This window comes from Filicampus tigris, chromosome 18 (genome assembly GCF_054856515.1).
Source record: "Filicampus tigris isolate MCC_2025a chromosome 18, RoL_Ftig_1.0, whole genome shotgun sequence".
Lineage (NCBI taxonomy): Eukaryota > Metazoa > Chordata > Actinopteri > Syngnathiformes > Syngnathidae > Filicampus > Filicampus tigris.
This window is the reverse complement of record NC_141234.1, coordinates 717,760-740,964: the sequence shown is the minus strand read 5'-3', so window position 1 is coordinate 740,964 and position 23,205 is coordinate 717,760. Positions and strand designations below refer to the sequence as shown.

The 23,205-nt window shown below is 54.7% G+C and overlaps 2 protein-coding genes and 1 pseudogene across 6 annotated transcripts in view; all 3 read left to right on the top strand.

The window, feature by feature from the left end:
* The first annotated feature begins 169 nt into the window (after window positions 1-169).
* On the top strand, window positions 170-6,930 carry LOC147131766 (uncharacterized). The gene is made up of 3 exons (XM_086013557.1): window positions 170-796; window positions 1,085-1,206; window positions 1,417-6,930. Exon 3 carries the CDS (start codon window positions 1,615-1,617, stop codon window positions 5,659-5,661), a length of 4,047 nt encoding a protein of 1,348 aa, XP_085869683.1. The 5' UTR covers window positions 170-796; window positions 1,085-1,206; window positions 1,417-1,614; the 3' UTR covers window positions 5,662-6,930.
* Window positions 6,931-7,916: 986 nt separating this feature from the next.
* LOC147131765 (thyrotroph embryonic factor-like) lies at window positions 7,917-19,151 on the top strand (annotated as a pseudogene). The gene is made up of 5 exons (XR_015081946.1): window positions 7,917-9,675; window positions 10,577-10,875; window positions 11,067-11,259; window positions 15,404-15,670; window positions 16,275-19,151. The product of XR_015081946.1 is annotated as a thyrotroph embryonic factor-like (transcript).
* Window positions 19,152-19,404: 253 nt separating this feature from the next.
* The window catches only part of grin2da (glutamate receptor, ionotropic, N-methyl D-aspartate 2D, a), a 57,483-nt gene continuing 53,682 nt past the window's right edge, over window positions 19,405-23,205 (top strand). For 3 of the 4 annotated variants that reach the window (XM_086013602.1, XM_086013598.1, XM_086013600.1), the window contains exons 1-2: window positions 19,986-20,096; window positions 22,152-22,247. The gene's annotated coding sequence lies outside the window, so the exon portion shown is untranslated. Of the gene's footprint in view, window positions 19,442-19,985; window positions 20,097-22,151; window positions 22,248-23,205 lie in introns of those variants that run through there. The other variant, XM_086013599.1, reaches the window with a different exon arrangement.

Genomic DNA, 23,205 nt, shown 5'->3' with positions numbered 1-23,205 from the left:
GAACCCAGAATTGAAAAATTACAAAGAAAAACAAAATCCTCCCAAAAGAAATGATGGTGTAATGTGCAGGCCACAAAAGCACACACGTGGAGTAAAACAACACAGCACGATTGCACGAACCTTATGATGTCTTGAATTGATTTATTGCCTCTCACTTCATGGACACGCGTACGCGCGCGCGGTGTCAACAGGCCCAACGTGCTCGTGCACGCGCACCAAAGCGGCGACGGGCGCACTATTTGGCAGGCAGGGGTCAGCGCTGCTGCGCGTGAAAGCGGGGCGGTGGTCGGCGGTGGTCGCGGCCGGACACGAGTAGCCTGCGACCGGCGGCCTTGCTGTAGGCAACGCGCGCACAGGAAGCGAGCAGTTCGGGGCTCCGAGCAACCGAGGGGGGACGACTCGGGCCGAGCGAGCAGCGACGCGGGCGGAGAGCCAGGCAGGCGAGCAGCACCCCCCCCCCCCCCCCCCCCCCCCCGCGCCCCCCGGGCCGCGGAGAGCAGGACCACCTGAGGCGGGCAGAACGCAGAAGTGAGGCGGCTTGCTCGCTTGCGTGCTTGCGTGCTTGCGTGCTTGCGTGCGAGCGACGGCGGAGCGCAGCCTGGAGACAATGGCGACGCCGAGCGGCCTGCATCGTTTTTGTTAGCGGGCTCCGAGTGGACACCAGGCAGGCCGAGCTCGCTGCTAGCCCGGGCGGGAGGAACGAGCGCTCACCCAGCGGAGAGCCTTCGCCCCTTTCGGCGCTTATGCTGAACGTTCCACCGCATTACCGCGCCCCCCTCTTGACGAGCATCTTGAGGTGAGGACGTTATTATTATTAGTTCTTTTTGTTTTTCTTTTTAAATAAGGAACTACTTTGTTTACGGCGGTGGCGGAAGGTTAGCTTGGAGGTTAGCATAGAGCTAATCGCAGGCTAACCGCTCGACTAAGCTGTTAGCGTCGCAGCTTGCCCTCTTTTTCTGTCCTTTCCGTGTCTTTTTCTTCTCTTACGATGGAAGTGAACGTTTGTAAACTGAGTTGACCCGCACTCTGTTGCCGTGCTTGGCCACTCCGACTCTTATTTTGTGCCGCTTGGCCCCACATTTAGCTCGCGGTCTGCCTGCCGATGGAGGCGACCACAACAAACTGAGAGCCGAGTGGTCACCCCCCCCAAAGTCGGCGTCCGTGAACCCCCCACCCACCCGCCGAGCGTCACACTTAGAGCAGCAGGTAAGACGCAAGTTCGAGCCTCGACATACTCAAAGATGGCTTGATGTCAAGAACAACAAAGATGCTGGTCGGCAAGTAGCGACGCCGTCATAGATGCTGATGCTGTTTTGATGGGCAGATTGTCATGGGAAAATGAAATTCAAAGCTTGTCTAACGCAACAGTGATCATGTCACGTCCCGACCACTTCATTAGGTTTTGCATTCTTCCAGGTGACTCTTCTCCATCTTCCGGCAGCCCGAAAGAAACACGACAAACATCGCGCGTGGCCTCTCGGTGATCCGAGTCGCCGGCGGGACAAATGAGAAAGTGATCTCTCGAGAAGCGTGGACTTTTCTCCTCGAGGTTCTCGCGCGGCGCACGGGGTCGCTTTGACCCCCGGGACCGCTGGCCCGCCGCCCGCTTGGGAGATGTTCCAGTTCAGCAAGTACCCCATGGAGATCCTGGAGATGCTGAGCGGACACCAGGCGCACCAGTTCAAGGGTTTGGGCTTGGAGCGTCAGCTGAGCCACCAGCAGCAGGTCCAGCTTCAGCATCAGCAGCAGCTCCAGCAGCAGCACCAGAACCCCGCAGACACGTCCGGGGCTCTGCTCTCCGGCCTTGGCCTGGGAAGCCTGCCCACCTCCCGGAGCAACGCCTTTGCCGACTCCTCCTCCCTGTTCGCCAAGATGAGCGCCGCTCCCCCGTCTATCTCGCACCAGAGTCAGTCGTCGTCGTCGTCGTCGTCGACTCACAGCTCCAGGAAGTCCAGCAAGATGGGGGGCGGCGGCGGCGGCGGCGGCTCCTCGTCGGGATATCCGCAGTTCCTGCGACCTTTCCACCCGGCCGAGGCGGCGCTGGCGCAGGAGCAGCTGCACTCGGGGATGGGCCGCTTTGACTTCGGGGGCGGCGGGGGCGGCGGCGGCGGCGGCGGGGTCCTCCCCGCGCCCCCGCCTCCTCCGCTGCATCCCGGTCTGTCGGTGCCGCAGCCCTCCCCCGGACCCACGTCGTCCGCCTCGTCTACCTCCACCTCCGTGTCGGCCTCCGGCAACCCCCCCGGCGGCGCGGCGGTGCCCCTGGTAGGCCAGTCGGACCCCCGCAGCCTCCACCAGCAGTTCAGCTGCATGCTGGCCGCCAACCAGTACTTCCTGTCGGGAGTCCCCGCCAATAGCAGCTTGGAGCAGTTCCTGGTGCAGCAGGGCACCCACAACCACTTGGGTCTGGGCCTCGGCCAGGGCTCGGCCGAGTCCAACTCGTCTTTGGCCCCTCCCCCCGCCCTGCACTCCTCCCACGGCCACTCGGCACCGCAAGCCCCGCTGCAGCAGCAGCAGCAGCTGACTCCCCACGCCTTATCGCACCCCCACAGCCACACGCACCATCCTCACCCGCTGCACCCGGCCCCCCAGCCCGCCCCCCTGGGGGGATTTGATTTTCAGAGCATTCCGGTGCTGTCGTCCAATCAGATCGCTTCCCTCATGCAGCAGGAGACGGGCATCCCGCTGCCCCTGCCGCTTCACCTGTCCCTCCCCAAAGACGACGCCGCCGCCAAGTCGGGGGAGGCCTCCTCCTCCTCCTCCTCCTCGCTTTCCGGCAGCGGCGGAAGCAGGCGCAAAAAAGCCATGGCGGGATACCTGCCGCAGAGGAAGGCGGAGAGTCACGCTCACGGCGGCTCGGCCGGCCATCGGCACGGCTCGTCCGCCTCCGACCTGGTCGGGGGAGCGTCGGGGGGCGTGGGCATGAGCGAGCAGCAGCAGCAGCAGCAGCAGCAGCAGCAGCAGCATTCGTCCCTGCTCTCGTCCCCGTCGCAACACCCGTCGTCCTCGGCCGTCTCCTCCTCCTCCTCCTCCTCCTCCTCCTCCTCCTCCTCCTCGTCCGCCCCGTCCTCGTCCACCTCCGCTTCCGTGCTGGTCGACGGCGACCGGCACTTGCCCAAATCCGGGGGAAACCGCGGCGGAAGCTCGTCGGGCCGACCTGAACCGGAATCCCTCTACCACTGCGGGGAGTGCGGGAAAACCTTCACGCATCTCTCCAGCCTGCGGCGGCACCTGCGCAGCCACGGCCTGACGCCCGACGCCCACGGCAGGAAGTCGGACTGCACGTCGCCCAGCCCCGAGAGGATCTTCTGCTGCGGGGACTGCGGCAAAAGGTTCAAGAAGCGAGGGCACCTGATCCAACACAGCGTCACGCACTCGGAGAACCGGCCGTTCGTCTGCAACATCTGCCAGAAGTCTTTCAACCGGCGCGAGTCGCTCACGCGCCACGAGAAGATCCACGACGAGAAGCCCTTCCGCTGCCCGGCGTGCGGACGCTGCTTCCGCGAGAGCACCTCGCTCCTCAACCACGCCGCCTCGGGCGCCTGTGGCAAACCTCCCCGGAGTTCCAAGAACCGCGGCGGCGGCGGCGGCGGCGGCGGCTCGTCCGACAACTCGAGCGGCGGTGGCGGCAAAATGCCTCCTTCCAACCAGAACGCGGCGCTTCCCAGCGAGAAGTACACCGCCGACTACTCGAGAGGTCGCTACGCCAGCCAGGCATCCTACGAGGACGACTACAGACGCTCGCAGCCGTCGCTCTACTCGCCGGACGCCGCCCTCGCCGGCGACATGGCCAACCCGACGCTTCGCAAGGCCCCTTTGGCGCCGACCCTTCACCCCCACCCGCAGCAGCAGCAGCAGCCGCCGCCGCCGCACCTCCCTCTGTCCTCCCTGTTGGACGATTCCGAGGACGAGGTCACCAGCAGCGCCATGTCGGCCATCGCCGCCGCCGCCGCCGCCTCCTGCGACATCAACACGGAAGGCAGGGACGGAGAAAGAAGGGACATCATCGGGGGGCTGCTGGGGGGCTTGGGCTTCGGGAACCTGGGCGGGCCGTCCTCCTCGCCGGGTATCAACGGCTCCACCGTGCCGTTGTCGCACCACGTCCAGCCGCACGCCAAGCCCCGCAGGCCCCGCAAGCCCCGAGACAAGCGAGACCCCAACGCCGTCGCGAGGAGGCGGCGCAGCCCCGCGCCCCCCGGCGACGGCTCGGAGCGGCCGTACGGCTGTCACCTTTGCGGCAAGCGCTTCCGGCGGGCCGAGACGCTGCGGCGCCACAATCGGGTCCACACGGGCGAGAAGCCGCACGCCTGCGACGTGTGCGGCAAAATGTTCCGAGAACCTTTCCACCTCACCAAACATCTGACGGTGCACTCGGGCCAGAAGAACTACAAGTGCAACCTGTGCGGGAAAATGTTCGCCTACGCTCAGAGCCTTGTCAGACACGGCAAGCTGCACCGCAGGGGCGAGATCGACAACCAGGGCAGAAGAATCAAAGGAGCCGCCGCCGCCGCCGCCGCCGCCGCCGCCATCGGCCAGGTGGCCAACCAGCCACCCTCTGACTTCTTCTCGTCTTGCTCCCAAGAGGAGAAATCTCCCACGTCCGGGACCCCCTCCCAGAGGCTCTACACCTGCACCGTGTGCTGGAAATCCTTCCGCCATTATTTCCACCTGACGGCGCACCAGCAGACGGTGCACGGCGGCGGCGTGGGCCTGGAGAAGTCTTTCCGCTGCGAAGTTTGCGGGAAATCCTTCGCCTACTCCAACAGCCTGGTGCGCCACAAGCTCTCGCAGCACGGCATCGACCGCAACGGCCACAGGGTCAACCACTCGCAAGCGCCCGCTTACTCGCCCGCCGCCGCCGCCGCCGCCTTCTACGACACGGGCTACGGCGGCGCGCCGCACGTGCAGCACGCCCTGGCGCCGCCCCCGTCGGAGCAAGAGCCCCAGCAGCCGTTTCACTACCGGCCCAGAAAGCAGCCGGACGGTGTCGGGACAGAGCGCAAGAAGAAGAGACGGGTGGTGATCCACAGCATCATGCGGGACGGCAAGCTGGTGGGCGTGCCCCTCAGCAAGGAAACGCGCAGGAAGTTGCTCCTCCTGAGGAAGCGGCGGGGTCGAATGCTGGCTCAGATCAACAAGAAGAAGCTCCTGGCGCAGCTGAGGGTGCGCGGGGGGCTGTCGGCGGTCAGGTCCTGGTCCGGGGGGGCCGTCAAAGTCAGCGGGCTGCTGTCCATGGACGTGGCCATCAAGCGCTTCCCGTGCCCCGTCTGCCCCAGCGCCACCTACGCCAGGCGGGGCTTCCTGCTGCTGCACCGCGCCCTCCGGCACCCGCCCGGGGCGTCGGGGCGCCGCGCCCGCCTGCGCTGCCCCGTCTGCGCCCGGCGCAGCGGCGGCCTCCTCGCCGCCCTCCGACACCGCGGACGCCACCTCAAGCGGGCCGCCTTCCGCTGCCACAAATGCCGCCGCCGCTTCTGGAACCCGCGGCTCCTGGAGAGGCACAAGTTCTCCTGCCGGGCGCCCGCTCTGGGGGCCCGCTGGGCCGACGGCAAGTGGGCGCCCCTCCAGGTGGCCTCGCCGTCGGCCAACGGCGACCGCTCGCCGGCCCGGCTGTCGGCTCAGGTCCCGCACGAGAGGTCCTCGGTTCTGACAGACTACGCGCATTGAGAACTGCGCTAATTTGTATGTTAGCTTAGGTTGTTGTCACTTTTTCTTTTTCTTTTTTTCTCACAATCTGAGAGGCGAGCGACAGCTGGCAGCTTTTCAACAGAAGATGACGGAAGAAGCTCCCCGCGCCTCCAAAAGCTTCCGCCAAGGCACATCGCCACCTTGTCACGTCACACGTTTAGTAGCACCTGCAACGCTTCCTTCACGCGCACGGACACAAACCAGCACACGCGTTCAACGCCAGTCACACACGGACAGCGCGCAAGGGACAGCGGAACGCGCGGACACGCACCCGGAAGCAAGATGCGCGTGCACATCGTCTTGTCAACACTTTGTCGTGCGTCTGCTCCGTGCGCATTCGTGTGCGTTTTGTTTAACGGCCACGCGCCGCATTCATCGGGAAATCCTCCGGACTCTCCAGCACAGTTCAGATGCCTTATTCTTGTTAGTATTAGTATTGTTTGTTGAGAAACTGAGAACAGGTGCCGTGACTGAAAGGTTTTGTTTGGAAAAAAAACAACAAAAAAAACCCAAGAAAAAAGCAAAAGGTGGGCTTTTTACTAGAGCCAACCAAAGTGTTTGTGTAGAAAATCCCGGAGTGTATTGATGATATAATTCCCAATTATATTTTATTATAGCTTGACAACTTGCTGTTTTTTACTTCCCAAGTATCCTTTTCTTCTATCAGTGTCGGTATTGTGAGGGCGGGGCTTGGGGGTTGGCGGGTCGTTCTGCGTCTGCTCGTGTTCCTTCTTTTCCTTTCGTGCAACACTTTTTTGTGACCCAAGCGTGCACGCCTAGTTTATGATTTAGCTCCTGTTCACATTGTTCAACTTTTGTTTTGTTTTCTTTCTGTACAACTAAAACATGTAATATTATTATTATTATTGTTATTGTTACTAAATGACTATTTTCTTTGCATAAAAAGTGACTTGTCGAAAACCCCTCAAATCAAATTAAAAAAAAAAGTCTTGGAAAAAAATCACATCTTGGCATTTTCTACATCTCATGCTGCATTCAAGGGAATCGTGATAGAAAATGTTTTTATTTTTTCAGTAAACGTTTAACAAGAAGTTCGAAATTGCCAGCAAAAGAACATTTGACGTGGACATTTTGAGCTTTAATTGTTCGATATTGTCCGTCTGCAAATGAGCTGGCCCATCTCTTCATTTTAAAAATCAAATGTGGCCCTAGAGCATAAACGTTTGCACACCGATAGTCCAAATGTTAAAAATTGGTGCGCAAGGCCCAACGTGTATAATTTAGTGCCATCCAGTGGTCAACTAATAGAATGCAATGACTTAAAACTCGAAGTGCGTGCACTTGGAAGCGCGTGCGCGGCGGTACCTGTTGATGTGATGTAACATATTTTTGCCATATTACTGAAATTAAGAGTGGCTTTTCAAAATGAATGAACTTTGAAATGTCGCCTTAAAGGTCACAAGAAGATTTGCGTATGAAAGCGTTTCTTTTTGCAGCTCAAAATGCTGCAATACCAAGTAGTGGCCACAAGATAGCGCAATTTCGGTAAGATTTACCCGGCAGCTATTCATCTAAAAAAAAAAAAAAAAAAAAAAAAGACCTGACAGCTGATTGAAATGAAATGCTGGCTTCGTGCGCTCGCGCGCACTTGCGTGTGTACGTGACGTGTGACTATTTTGTCCTTTTCCGACTGGCACGTTCCTGTCCAGTGACGTCGGCTGGTTGCGTAGGTGTTCAGAGTCCTAGGAAATTAGGTGGTTTTCTCAGAATGCAGTGCAACTGCTGACTCTTGTTTCTTCTTCTTTTTCTTCTTCTTCTTTAAACCAATGTGGATGGATGTGACATGAACAATTTTAAAGTTCAAATAAAAGGATGGAAATAAAAATATATTTACGACACAAGTTAATTTTGATATATGGAATAAACGAATACTCACTCAATACAGTATTGAATATATTTATGGAAAAGAAATGAACAATACGATCCACTGGTCCCTTCCTAAAATTCCTGCGAAACGGTGAAATTGTGCTGCCGGTTCACGCTCGCGGTCACGTGGCCGTGTCATGGGAAAGCCTTTGGGCGGGGCCTGTGACCTATTTTCCGCCAATAGGGAGGCTGGGACAGACTCCGGGAGTGACCTACTTTCAGCCAATCAGCGCGAGGCGTTTTCGCCGCTCGGCTCGTGCTGCCGACACGTGATCCCTTGGCTCGCACTTGGCGGGAGAACAAATGACGAGGCCCGGGCGCGCGCAGCTTCTTCTGCTTCTGCTCTCACGTGAACGCGCGCCGGCGGCTGACTCCTGCGCGTCCAATCCAACATGGCGGCGTTTGTTTTCACTTCGCTCTTGTCACACACTGTGACGTAACAAGGGTGTGCGTTGTGCTCACTTCAGGCCTCTCACGTTGTGTGTGGGGGCTGGCCCGTGTGCGTGCGGTGCAGGGGACACACTCGTGCGCGTATCTGTGTGGGTACCTGTGTGTGTTTGCACGAGTGGGGACGTTTCTTTCCGCGTCTAACTGTGTGGCTGTGTGTTTCTGCGCGTCTTTGTGTGATGCGTGCATGTACTGGAGTATGCTTGTGTATGCAGTGTGTGTCTGCGTTTCTCGGTGTGCACAGTATGATTGTGTGTGTTTGTGTACGTGTGATTATTTGTGTGTGACTCTAAGTGCACGAGTGTGTGTTGACGTTTGAAACGAGTGTGTATAACGTTCGTGTGTATCTTAGTGTGAGTGTGTTTATGTGCGTGTTTGCGTCCAGGCATGTGTGAAGTGTACAATTGTTATTGTGTAAGTGTGCGTGTGTCCGAAAATGTGAGCTCGGATGCAAACAGTTTGGCCATTTGAGCGCGTGTCATGTGTGTTTTAATTTTTCAAGGGGCTGGGACGCGGTGCGTTAACAACCAATCACGGATGGACTTCCAAACGGGGGCGCGGCCTAATGCTCGAGTAGCTTCCGGAATGTTTGTGTTGCCTTCAGGTAATATGGGAAATTAGGCTTTCGCGAAACATATACAAGAAGTTGACTCACTGTTTTGGTACCTCCCCACCCCCTGTTTTTTGGGGGGGAGGGGGTGGGCGTGGAGGGATCAGATTAAATAAAAACAACAACAACAAAATGAAATCCCAAATGGAGTGTTTGAAAGGCGTCTGTAAATTGAGGGTATTATTTCCCTTCTTTTGGCAGAGCCTGAACGCAGTGAGGGGGCGTGTCCGTCGTATTCAAAGCAACCGTCCCCGTTGGCTGTGACGTCACACGCGCGGCCCGTGTTGGTTCCAGCTGACTGCGAGAGAGGAAGAGAGCGAGAGAGCGCACCCGAGCTGAGCTGAGTGCAGCATCTTCTGTGAGGCGCTCACTCACTCACTCGCTCGCTCGCTCGCCTCGACTCGACTCGACTTTTTCTTGTCACTCGTGTCGTCGTCTTTATGTGGACACGTTGTCACTTTGTCTCCTTTTCGGGCGCCTCGTGGACTTGTGCCGATCTTGATTTTGCCTGCGCGCGGTCTCGATGCCCACGAAGCGTAAGGACGCCTGACTGGCCGCGCGCCCCCGGGATCCTGCGCGCGCTCGGCGGAGACGTAGGAGGAGGAGGGGGAGGAAGAAGAAGAAGTGGAGGCGATCCCCCGAAGGGGGGCGGGGGGGGGGGGTCTCGGCTGCCATGGGGCCGTTTAGGAGATAAGAAGGCTTCCGCGTCTGCTTCTGCCGACGCGCGCACCTGCCACGCGCACGCGCACCTCGTTGACGGCGCGCTAATTGGATTCTTTTGATCTTGAACAGCCCGCCCCCCCAAAACCCAGCCTCCGCCCACTCCCCCCCCCCCCCCCACTGGTCGGAAGTTATGTCCAGGCCTCTGGCTCAGCTGCTGCCGCCGCCGGAGCTGCCCGCGGGGGCCAGCCCCCAGTTCGGGGCCCCCAACGGGACGTCGAGCGCCCCCCCGGGCGGCCACCTGACCTCCATGAGCAATCTCAAGTCGCTCCTGCAGCTGCCCATCAAGGCCGACCAGCGAGCCAGCAAAGACTGCTGCGAGATCAAAGGTGAGCGCGGCGCGAGAGAACGCGCGGGAGCGTGCGCACGCGCGTGCACGCGCCTCGCCTCGCTCACCCTTTTAAAGGGACAGTGTCTGACAACAGCCAAGTGTTGCACTGTTGGCACGAAAACGGAATCGCGCGCGCAAGCGACGACCCAATGTGGATCGTCATCAGCCGAATGTGCTGAACTCCTACGTTGACGCTTTCATGCTGACGTCGTCGGTCCTCGTTTTGATTGACGCCGTCGCGTTGCTGGGATTCGGACTGGCGGCGTGGTGGCGACCAGTCAGTCGAGTGTCCCTTTGCACCCCGACGTTGACCGCGCGCACGCAGGCGACCGAGCGCTCGGCCGAGCGGCGCTTTGCCTTGGTCTGGTTTCGTCCTTGAAATTTGCGAAGCGGCTCTTACTTAGTGCCTGCCGCTGGGTTCAAAGGTCAGCGTGCGAGTCGATTGTGCGTGGCGTTGGAGATCTTTGCCTTGTGCGTGCGGTGAGGGGGCAGGGACGAGGGAGTCCAATGTGGTCTTGCGGCTACGTGCTAGCGAGTTAACATGCGGTCGCCAGCATTAGCCGTTGTTAGCGTTAGCTCTCACTAGCAGCGGTTATGTTGGGAATCCACCCCGAGCCGACGTCAGGGCATCGTAATACAAATGCACGTTCCCCATCCTCACATTCGTAGCAGCAGACATTTGATTGGTCTTCAGTGGCGCTAACGCGCTCCTATCTTTGAAGTGAGCATGAGGACAGCAAGTCAAGTTGCCACTCAGGAAGTCTTGAGCAGCAGAGATTCAAAGCCAGACTTGTCAAGTGCCAGGCGGTTCCCCGCTAATGCAAGATTGTCTCGTCTAATTCTGCTGATGTCGAGCTGTGCTGAAATGCTAACCAGTGACAAACCTTCCTCCCGGCCAGATAAAGACAAACCTCTGGACTCAGATGAGGACTCGTTGGGATTGGGCGGCGGCGGCGGCGGCGGCGGCGGCGGCGGCGGCAACGGGCCCGGCGGTCTTGGCGGCGGCCTGGGCTCGGGGGCCCTGCGGCCCAATTCTCAGTCGGCGTTTCTGGGCCCGCTGCTGTGGGAGCGGACGCTGCCCTGCGACGGCGGCCTGTTCCAGCTGCAGTACATGGACCTGGAGGAGTTCTTGACCGAGAACGGGATGGGCATGCACGCAAACGGGCCCAGCTCCGCCAGCGCGCAGATCCCCTCGCAGGTAGCAAAGCGCCAAGTGGCAAACGCTTCGGCATGGGACGGGACTGAGAAAGCTCAGGATGGGATTGGACGGGACGGCGCGGGACCGGCGTTGCGGGCAGTGCGGCGGGAGCAGCTTTGCAATGCCAAAACTCCTGTCACGAATTTGAGTGCCGTCAACATTGAACCCGCCTTTGTTTTGTGTCCAATCAGAGCTCCCAATCAGCGGTGCCCAGCCAGAGCTCGCAGTGCCCGCCCGGCTCTCCTTCGCCGTGCTCGTCCTCTTCCTCCGTGTCCTCCTCCTCGTCCTCGTCCTCCCTGCTGGGACTGGAGAATGTCCAAGCGCCGCCGCCGCCGCCGCAGCAGCAGCAGCAAGGCTTGATGGGAGGACCCGAGTGTCTCCACGGTGAGTCCAGTTGCAGCACTGTGGGACAGCATGTGAGAGGTTGGAGGTCTGACATGCGCTCAGCCAGGGATGCTGAGGGGGACACTTTTTGTCAGCAGTGACACACGGGATGACAAAACCACACTTTGAATTTGTGGACAAACTACCTCATATAGTTCATCTCTCAGTGAATGTCAAAGATGCGCAATCCTAGCCAACAAGAAAGGCTTCAAAGCAAGCAAGAAAATTACAAAGCGCAAAGCGTTCTCTTGCATAGAAATGAACATTCAAGGATGGCACAAAGCTGCCTAACAAGATTTTCTCTTTTTGTCTCACAAAAATCAACTCGCCGGAAATATGCTCATATGACTGAGGTACGGTGCGTGTCCTGCAAATCATTCCGAACCTGCAAAAAATGATCGGACCTGCTCACGTCGTAATCAATATAGGACAGGTTAATGCTGCATTCGAGGAAGGTGGGAAATTGCACTTTTTGATGAAGGAGGTCAAAACGTGTTGGGATGAAATCGGCCATCTTTGTTGTTTACATTTGCCTCCGACGTTTTGAGGTCGGAATGGGCACGATCCGATCTTCCGATTCCCGCAACAAAGACACGTCCGCCATTGATGTCGGGACACCGATCGGCCCAAAGCCTTCCACTGGCAAATTTGCACCGCGCCATTGTGTTCGCCTTCGTTGCGGACGATCGAGCGCAACAAAAACGGCATGCGAGATTGCGCGTGGCCATCTTGAGGCGACCGTGAGGTTTCCTTGCACAAGGTTGCGTCCGCCGTTTAGTGGCCCGCGCCCCAAAAAGCAGCCGCCAACCAAAATGCGCTGCAGCCTCAACGACAAAATAATTGTGTCGTGGCACCTTTCAATATGCACCCGAGTGTCCTCTTTGTTTGCACGCAGCTCCGTTCGCATTAATGCGCATCTGTGCGCGCGCGCGCGCTGTGAACACGTGACGGAGCCCAACGTGAACTGGGAAGCACCGAGCCAGAAGTCCCCGCGGTGGAAGCGGCGCTCGCTTGTTGGAGGGTTACTATGGAGAGAGAGAGAGAGAGAGAGAGAGAGAGAGAGTTGGATGCTCATGATGGACGGAGGGCGCAAGTGTGTTGTGAATGCTTGCCGGACCCTGGAGTTGATCAACTGCGGAGAAGCTATGCACATGACACTCATGTATTCCGCATTTCCGCTAGCCCGTCTATGGCTTTTTGCATCATAGGCTCGCAATGAGCTAGTGGGTTTTGCTTCGACAAAACCATGTTGTTTGGTCAAACATTTTAGCGGTGAATACACAATATTAGTCAGGTTGTTTTTGGGGGGGGTGGGGGGGTTCATCTTTTTTTTCTAATCTTTGAGTCCGGCACGGCCCGCCGGCGTTGCCTCCGCCAGGGAAGCGGGGGTGATGACTCGGCGGCCAGGGAAGAGTTAAGGCGGGCTGACTGTGCAGAGCGGAGGGAGGCGAGTTTGCTTTGCATGTTTTGAAATGTGTGCTCACCGCCCGCCTCACACGCTCGGGCCATGTGCCGCCGCCACGTCACGTGCCGCTGCAGGGAGCCAGTGTGTGTGTGTGTCGGGGGGGGGGGGGGGGGAGCGAGAGAGCGAGCGAGCGAGAGAGCAGGGAGGGGGGAAGGAAAAGAAGCAAGCCGGCTTGCCTTTGCACGGGAAGGCTGCTCACGTGACCTGCTTGGGCTGCAGGCGCATTCCACTTTACAATCAGAAAAGCATCACAGCTCCAAATCTGTGGGACAACTCACAGGAGGACACTGACTTCCCGACAACGTTGGACGGACTCAATTCAGGAAAAAAACGGTTGAATATCAGACTGAAAATGGGCAAATTGTGGAATGGGATCAATTGTTGCCAAGATGTGCAAATAGTGAGCCAAACCGCTTGGAGAAACGTACGAATAGAATCTTGATTGTGGGAAGGCGGCAAAGCGCTCCCAAGGTGTCATTGGGAAGATGGAATGCTTTGAATTGCTCCACAAATGTGCAAATTGGTCTTGGTTTGGCCGTTGAGGAAATGTCCTCAATTGTTGCCCAAATGAGGCCAAGCGTTACAAGCTCACGAAATATGGAAGGAGCGAAAACCGAAAAGGAGCCAGCCGGTCGCATAACTTCTCCTCGCTGTTGACACGCAATACGCGCGCCGCTGGCCGTGTCGCATGTGCGTGGAAGCGGGTGGCAAAAAAAGTACACTTCAATAGCCGAAACGTAACAACAATATGTACTCCTCAAGTAAACAATTGGAAAAATCAAAGCACTCAAGTAAAAGTATAAAAGTACACACACTGAGATTTTCCAAGACTTTCCAGGTAAAAAAAAAGAAAAGAAAAATACTTCAATAGAAGAACAAAATGTTGTCTCTTAAATGTACTTTTACTGGACAAAAGTCCAAATCCGCAAGTAAAAGGAGAAAAGTACAGAATGTGAAATGGAAGTGAAAAAGTGAAAATACTTTTTTTTCAAGTTTTCCGACCCAAATTTTCTCCCTCTTTTGTTGACCGAACTAAGTTAATAACATCAAACAGGAAAAAAATCAAAAGTCTTCACACCCTTGTATTTGTGTACCTGCACAACTCAGTTGAAAAAGAAAAGCAAGCAAGTGAAATCACGTGCTTGCGCAAGTGTACACCCCCCAGGATGTTGCTGTGTTCACAATGAACGCAGCAATCGCATTCAAGCTCCTGTTAAATGCGAGTTGAACATTCCAAGCGCCTCAAATTAAACCCCAAATAAACTTGAGAAGTTCTAGGAGGCTTTTTTCTTTTGAAGTATATAATGAGTTCACCATCTTTCACCTGTCCATCATCTGTCCGTCCTCTTGTCCCGTTCCTCCTCATGAGTGCTCGCGGGTCGGCTGGCGTCCGTCCCTGGAAAAACGGCGGCCACGTCAAGACGAGCGCTGCGCAGACAGTCAAATAATTGACTCTTAGTTGATGAAATCATTGCGCGTTTGATCCTAACCCAAATGATTTAGGAATGTATTGATTCAAGTCCATTATAACCCTTTTAAAATGCAAGGCACATTTTGATTTGTAACCGTTCAAATCAACGACTTTTCCTGTTCCGCGTAGTCACGTGAAGCGTCGTCAACGTTGAGATACTTTGCGGCGCTTTTGATTTAGTCAGGATCAGCTGGCGGATGAGGATGATGGAGGCAGATGGAGCGGCAACTGTGCGGAGGCGGATGAGGAGGGCGGCGCGCACGCCGCACGTGCGGGATGCTGCACACAGGTGCCTTCAAAGCGCTCACATCGACAACGGGCTGACGGTTGCCACGGGAACATTCCGAAGCAGAGCGGGGGTGCCGGCGTTGCTGTTTGCCGCGCAAATCGCCAACGCGGGACGCAGGTGCGGCGACACCTGCCGCTCCTGTCGCGTGCGCGCGTGGCGCGTCGTTTCATATTTCAAGGCAACGTGCACAAACTTATCATCACGGTGAATTTTGGGGCTGCAGGTGTTAGGAAGTGAAGTGAAAACAAAAGTCGAATACTCGTCAATAAATCTTAACTTAAATCAATTCTTAATATAAAGGCAATGCGATGACTTGAAGGGGAACCTGAGGTGTGATTCTGGCGACCTCCACTGGTACTATGTGGTCAAACAAAAACGCAAAGCAATCGGAAACAAATAATACAGTCCTTATACGATACGTACGTTTTTATTAAGTACATATGGAAACTGGTAGAAAAAGTGCATCAAATCAAATCAAATCAATAAATATGTAAATAATATCAAATGGAATGATATCTGTCAGTTGTATATAATGAGAAGGGCAAAACAACAATGGAATCAAATAAGACATTAATAAAATAACATCGTTAGTATAGAAATGATTGTACATAAAATAGTAATGACGTCAACACAAAGCCACACCGTTACTCTGGCGCCACCCGGTGGTAGCAAGTAAAAGTTGCAAAGCTACGCCAAAATATGCCAATAAATTCAATCTTACAAAATATAATCAATGACCTTGACGGTTTGCCACCGTGTGACACCCAGTGCTCCGATTGGATAGTTTTAAATGCAAAGTAAAAAGTGACATCAGCAACGAAATCAATGAATCCAAAATATAAAAAAAAAAAAGGGAGTTGTAAATCCAGCTGACTGAACACAATCCACCCCCCACCCCCTGACTGTGGCCCCCCTCCAGGTGGCCAGGCGGCGGCCCAGGACGCGTCCCCCACCACCGGCGGCCCGCCCGGCCCGGCGGGGGGCGTCGTCGGCCACGCCGGCCGGCGGCGGCGGCAACGACGACGTCCAGGTGAACTTTGATCCCGACCCGGCCGACGTGGCTCTGTCCAGCGTTCCGGGCCAGGAGGCCTTCGACCCGCGCCGCCACCGCTTCAGCGACGAGGAGCTCAAACCGCAGCCCATGATCAAGAAGGCGCGCAAGATGCTCGTTCCCAACGAGCAGAAGGTACTGCAAGTCCCGCAATCCTCCAGCAAATGCCCGCTACACCGCCTCCCGCCTGATGGATGGATGGATGAAGGACATGTATGGATCGTTGGATGAATGGATTGATGATAGATTGAAGGAGGCAATGGATGGATGGGTGGATGGATAACATGCAAGGAGGGATGATAGATGGGTCAAAAGATGATGATGAAGGGGGATGACTGGTATGTAACTGGATAGATGGATGGTAAATGGTTGTATGGATAAATGGATGGATGGATGGATGAATCATCGGCTGTAGGAACGTAGGACAGAAGGACAGTTGTTCGTGTGGAGAAATGATCAATGATGGATGGATGATAGATCATAGGTGGAAGGGGGATGATAGCTAGCTAGCTAGAGAGCTGGATGGATGGATGGATGGATGGAGGATTGGTGGATGTTGGAAGGAGGGGTGATACTGTAGGCAGACAGAATGGAAGGCTAGAGCGACATTAGCATCAGCCGCTACTCACCTTCTTTGCTCCTCCCCCTTCCCCATCATCACGTGACTGACCCTCCTCCCGCCGTCTCCCCCCCTCCCCCCCACACCCCCACATACCGCTCCCCCCACCCCCTCCGGCAGGACGAGAAGTACTGGAGCCGTCGCGTGAAGAACAACGAGGCGGCCAAGCGCTCGCGCGACGCGCGTCGCCTGAAGGAGAACCAGATCTCGGTGCGCGCCGCCTTCCTGGAGCGCGAGAACGCCGCCCTGCGGCTGGAGGTGGCCGACATGCGCAAGGAGCTCGGACGCTGCCGCAACATCATCACCAAGTACGAGAGTCGCCACGGCGACCTGTGAGCCCCGCCGCCGCCGGCGGCGGCCAGTCGTGCAGCCCGACAACAGCAGCACTTTAGCGGGAGTCCACCGGACGGGACCAAGCGTCTTCCCGCTCGCGGCGCGCCTCCCCAGTCGGGACTTTTGTCTCCTCCTCCTCTTTTCTATGCGGCAAAGTCTATTTTTCAAAGTGGCCGACAGGAAGCGGGGCGGCCACCCGGCGACGAGGAAGGGCCGCGCGACGCGGCGCCTTTTTTCCGTGGCTTCGGCGCCCCCCCCCCCGGTGGACATTTCCCACACGGCCGACGTTCGCCGTCCAATCGCGCCGTCTTCTTTTGTATGTGGCAAAGTCTATTTTCAAGCGGCGACCTTTCACCTTGACAACAGCAGCACTTTAGGGCAAGTCCTTCAAGCACCGCTGATGTGACGCGCGGGAAGGCCATGCGCCACCGGGCCTCGCGTGTCGTTTTCCCGCAGTTCACTCTCATAGTCGTCACTGCGTCGTCATTGTCTTGTGTGTCATTTTCCAATAGAAGGAGACAAACAGGAAGCGGGGCGCGGGGGCGCGGGGCGCGGGGCGCGGGGCGCGGGGCGCGGGGCGGGGGGCGGCGACCAGTCAAACTCTCAACAGAAACACTTTGGTGTCGGACCCGGAGGAGAGCCCGCCACGCGGCCACGTTTGCCAGAATGCTATGCGGCTGTTTTGAGCTGGCCTCGGCACTCCATCTGGCTCGGGACTTTCGTCCGACGGACGGCGTCCGTTCGCTTGGAGTTCTCGTCCGGACTAGGTGTCCCCGGTAGACGGCGGTGCTCGGCGGTAGTCATCAATTTGACGCTAGGAGGCGCCCTTTTCAACGTGTCCAAATCGATTTTCAAGCGGACAAACGGGCAGCGAGTCGCTCAGGGCGGCAGAGCAAGCGAAAGGCCGACGAGCGGAGCGTTCCGGCTGACAGCCGCGGCGCCACTGGCGGTGCATGCAGGGGCTTCGCATGCACCGCATGCAAAGCCAGCGCTTTTTCAGCGCGTCAGCACAGCTCGCTCCCTGCACGTTTTGCCTCATCGGGACTTTCCACCCATGTGCAATGGTGTCGTGTTCTTTTCTATGTGTCAAAGTCTATTTTTCAAGCGGGCAAACAGGAAGCGGGGCCGCCACGTCTATTTTTCTACGAGCAGGCCAGCGGGACTTTTCTAGATTTTCTACAGCGGGTTTTGGTGCCCGGCGTCCGAGAACCGAGCCGGTGGAGGGGGAACGGAATGTATCTCGTCCAATCAGGGATTTCATACGCTGCAAGAGGCGGGGCTTAGTAAGCATTGTGAGAGGTGAGACGCACCAGATGCTCGTTATCTTTCTCTCTTTCGTCTTTGGCTTTTTTTCGCTGCGTCTGATTGGCTCACGGGTCGCCACGGCAACGGACGGAGCTCGCGGCCGAACGCAACTTTCGCACGGCACCTTTGCGTTTTATTACCGCCGTCAACATTTTGTGACACGCTCACACAATACACGTATACACTTGCACGAACACGTCACCCTCATCCAATACACGCACACGCAATTATTGTCATTTTTGGACTTTTGATGGTGCTGATCTGAAACGGTCCGACACTTTAACACCCCCCCCCTCCCCCTCCTCCCCCAGTGAACTGCCTGTGAAGCCTTGTTTTGTGTTTCTCAGAGTTTCTCTTGTGTTTGCGTGTGGATGAAAGCGTGCGCGGACTTCCACGTGTCCGTCGTACCCTTGCAAGGTTTCCAGCCACGATGGACGCCCCCTCCCTCCTCCCAATCGATATATATATATATATATATATATATATATATATATATATATATATATATATATATATATACACATGTCATATAAATAAACAGTATGTGTATCTGATATATGCTCGAACTATGTGATTCTAGTTGTAAACTACATCATTGAAGATGTTACAGAGGAAAACAAATCATTTTTTGGGGTCATTTTTCTCTCAGGTATTTTTGTCTGAGTTATTAAATACACATGGAAAAAAAGCGATACGCAAAAAAGTGTAACGTTTGCTTGCACAATTTTGGGGCTTGTTGACTTTTGCAGCCGACTGTCGTTGATGCTTTGACGCCAGCTCGGCCCATCTTCACCACACACGCACCCATTGGAGTGTTTTTTTTCCTTTTTGTGGGGAGATCAAAACCAAACAAAGCATGAAAGGTCCAAAAATACCAAAAAGCTGAAGAAAGCTCGCCGCTTTTCTTGTGGCGGCTGCTGTCGTTTGTTTCTTCTTCCACTTGCTGTTATGCTCCCACTTGACTAAAATTCCGTGGAGCCCAGATACACCCCTGGAAAAGTAGTTCCAATATTGTTGTCCTCTTTTTATCTTGAATAGACAAACAGTAACTTGTGACCTTTGAGCGTGACGTATCGGGTAGCTGAGCGTGCGTTCGCGTCCGTCTTTTCTATTTTGTGCTTTTTGCCATTTTGGGACTTTTTCTATGTCCGCACGGTGCAAATGGCGGCCTCCCGGCAGGTAACCATGGCGACGATAATCACAGCCTCCCAACTTTGTGGACGGCGACGTTCCCTACTGGTGACTCTGGAGAAGTGCAACTCTCAGCGGCGCCACCTAGCGGCACCGTGACACTGTTTTTTTGTGTGTGTGACGACGCTGAGGCGCTTTGACACCAATAAAACCTTCTCCTTGCCACCATTTCACTTGTCTCTCTGTGTGCTTTTTCACACCACATAACAAAAAGAATAGCAAGATTCCACACTGCAGGATAGCTACGGACATTTTCTTCTTAGGAATGAACTAAGATTTTGCGCAAAAATGTAGGCGCAATCGTAAAAATGGTTTGCATTGATCTAGAACAGTACAGGTTCATGATTGGGATTTAAGTAAGATTTGGTATGGAAATTGGTATGGTGCGCGCGAGCACACCTGTCCTGAACGCTGCACAGTGGCCCCGTGGAAGCAAGGTGAAGACAAGTCACCCAAATGTAAGTCCGACAATCTTTGGATGTGCTTCTGTCGATCACTCTTGTTGTTGAACGAGGAGATGATTAGTTAGGAAGGAAATCGTGCAAAACGGAAACAATGTTCTTTCGAATTGAGTTGGGAAAAGCACCTACGGGAGTGAATGAAAACACACCCAAGCAGCCACTTTAGTAAGCTTCTGCACCAAAAGTTCTGCTAGCTGAATTACAAGCACCTCCACTTTAGTCATGGCACTTTTGGAAGAATTTGTCCAATTAAGGTCACTCAGCAAAAAGACAAGCATGTACATGCTCACTGCAATTTATTTGACAGAAAGTTATGTCAAGAGTCGTATGTCAAGTTTATGAGCAGGAAATTATACAAAAGGTGAGAACACAAATACTCAAAGAGCAACTACATTTTGCATGAAAAAAAAGTTAGGAAGTCGAGGAGAGGAGGACGAAAAAGACAAGATACTGCCGGCGTGCAAACACACGCGATCGACACACGACCGCAAGGAATGCTGGTCTTTGTTGTACAGGAAGTGCTTGTATGCGGAAGTGCGTTGTTTGGCGCGAAGCCCACCGCAACTACACAAGCAGAGGCAAACAAGCCCCGAGACGCAGCACACAAGCACATTTTTGGAGCGAGGAGGAAAGCGGCTGCTTCATTCCTGTGGCGAGTGACATGAATATCACGTGTTTTATTGACAGTTGAAAGTAACACGCGGAAATGACGTCCATTTGAGTCATGACGCCACGTGTCGCCGTACACGGTGACTTGTTCAAATGCCGCCGGAGCAACTCTGTCGGCTCAATCACGTAAACGGGATATTCAGAATGTTTCAGAAATCGGAATTTTGACCTTAACCCGAATATTGACTGCATTTAAACGTAGTCACTATGGTGCTGGGGACAAAATGGAGGAGGCTCTGGCGTCGTAATTTGTGGTAGTACGCTAACACGCCACACGGCGGCGCCTCTATAATGGCTTCTGGGTCGCCTCTCCTTCCTTGGCCTTTTTCTTGACAGTTTTTGTCATGGACTCGCTCGGGTGTACTGCAACTGCTGTGCTCTCAATTTACACGTGCCAAATTTGAGTAAAATGACTGTCCCCCCCCCCCTTTCTAACAATGAAAGAATGGACAAGTCTTTGCTCCTTTGCCTATCCATGAGCTCCTCAGCTCCAGCAGACAACTTAGTCTGAAAGATGAAGCGGAATGACTTTTCTCCAAACTTCAATGAAATCGACTCCATTTGGAGTTCAAGAGGAAGTTGTGCAAAAAGTTACATCGCATCAATTACAATCATGTAAATGTTTGTTGCACTTAAGTAGGAAATTGTTCAAGTCATGCATTGAATCAAGTCAGTTAATGACGACATTTGGATGATTATCAATCAATGCAAGGGATGCATAAATTGGGTCAAACATTCCCACTTGTGTGTGTGTGTGTTTTCCTGCAGCTGTCTGCCAGAGAGAGTGTGTGAGTGTGTCATTTTTGAGAGCGCGTGAGTGCGCGTGCATGTTGCACATGGTCTTTTGCAACCAAGTCGCCCTCCCCAATCTGCGTGCGTGAGGAATGTCAGCAGCCTCACGCTGATGAGCCAATCGGCATCGAGCGCTCCTATCCTTTGTCATCAGCACGCGTGCACCGTGAGAGTGCCATGGTGGTAAACTGAAATCTTGCTGATGAATGCCACCGTGTGAGCTCATTTGGTTTGTGTGTGAGTGTGTGTGTGTGTGTGTGTGTGTGTTGTCAAACGAAGATACGATCACTTTGATGGATGTGTTCACCTCCACCGTAAACCTTTATGACGGCGTCTTTCAAAGTGAGCCAAACTGGCAGTCCGTCGTGGCACTTGATGGCTTCGGCGCAGCCACTAAAAGCTTTCATTGCTAATAGATGCTATAAGGTGGCGACAAAGCATTCTTTTATTGTCTAAGTAAACCTCCTCAGCTCATCTCAACATAGTTGCTTAACACAAAGATGCCACAAGCAAGCTGCAAAGCCTGACCCTTTTTGTCTAGATGACACTTGTAAGTGCTTTTTGTGGGGGGGCATTTACAGCCCCCCCTTGTTGTGGACTGTCCCAGTTGACTCTTTGCAAACTGTCGCATGGCCGTCACTTGCTGGCTGCGCCGCCGCCGCCGCCTGAGGCCCCTCTTCCAATTCCTTTTCCACTTTTACTTTTAGCTTACGAACGGCCCACCCGGGCGATGGCGCTGCCATTTAGGGCACGCACACGCACGAGCACACGAGGGGGGTTTAGCCAGCGTTCAAAAGCGGAAGCCCGCCGGCTGGCAAGCATTTAAATGTTGTCTTTTGTTGGCTCCACTTTTTTTTTTTTCACACGTCAACTTGAAGTGTGAGGCGCTGACAAAGCGCTTAAAAAATGAGCTCGTCCTGCAGGCTTGTTAGTCACACGCACGCACGCACACGGATATGCTGCATATCATATCATATATATGCACGCGCTCGCGCACGCATTTGCACGGACACGCGCGTGCACTAGTGCATGCACACAGGCGCATAGTGGAAATGGGATCGGTCCCTCCCCTTTTCCTGCAACAAGCCTGCATTGACGGGCCAGTGCAGAAGATCCTCCCGCCCTCCAATATGGCGCTAGGATGCACATCAAAGCCTCAAGCCTTCCCACAATGCCGCGTTCAAGTGCGTTGAGGAGCTTCATCTGGACTTCCAAACGTAATGTCTCTTGATTTGTTTTTCTGCAGAACTGAAAATGAACGCGTCATCCATCTATAGAAAGCCAGCATGACGACCTCGGACGGGGGCTCCTCCTGCGGACGCCGCCGACGCTCCGAAACCAGGTGAAAAGAAGTTTCAGCTTGTGTGTGACATTCATGGATGGAACGATGTGCGCACATTGAATCCGTAAAATGTCTACTCTTGTCCAAAGCGATTTCTTCTTTCGACGTCTTTGTCCAATTGTGAGGGCCTGACAAAAAGTGCACCCGTTCATTTGTGCCTCAACAAAAAACGCCACAAGTGAGCTGCAGTGTTCACTCGCCACACGCAAAGGTCGCTCAAACGGGAAGCCAACTTGTGTTTTGTGTTTACAGAGTGTGTTTTTAAAATTCATCGATAGTGCCACATAATACTCGAATGAACATTCTCAACTTAATTTAACATCTCCTAGAAAGTGAAAACACACGCCATTTTTTTTTTTTTTAATTGCAGGAAATAAATTCAGGTGTCCTTGATCAAATCACACCATTGCACCTGCTTCGGTGCATTTGTTTCTATCATTTTTCGTTCAGCAATCACACTCAATCTTTCCATCAGTTGCTTCATCTAATTTGATTGTGAGAATGAACGCGTGTCCTCCATCTGGTTGATGACATCACAACTAATTCAGGCAAGATGGCGTTTGGGCTCCTCCCTTAACGGCGCCTTTATTGGCCTCTAATTGCGCTCGTTTTTCCAGCGAGGCAGCGCCACCATTCCATTACGCGCTCTCCCATTACGCTAATTGCAGCCTCATTCGCTTCAAACAAGCAACCCCCATGTCCCCCACGCCCCCCCCCCCCGACACCCACGTACCCATCCCACAATTTTAAAAAGCTGCGCTCGGTGACAAAGCAAATCAAATCGGCCTGTTTGACAATGTGAGAATTTGCGGCTTTCCTTTTTCTTTGGTCTCGTGCGCGCCTTCCAACTGTCACAACCGGATCCAACTTTGTGAAACGTTGGTCAGGTGAAGGCTTTTTGTGATGCGAGAATTTTTTGTGGCCCGAAATGTGGCTGAGGCTGCAGCTCCGCCTCCAA

Coding starts and splice junctions, on each gene's coding strand:
- LOC147131766 (XM_086013557.1), top strand. CDS start 1,615: ATGTTCCAGTTCAGCAAGTACCCCATGGAGATCCTGGAGATGCTGAGC.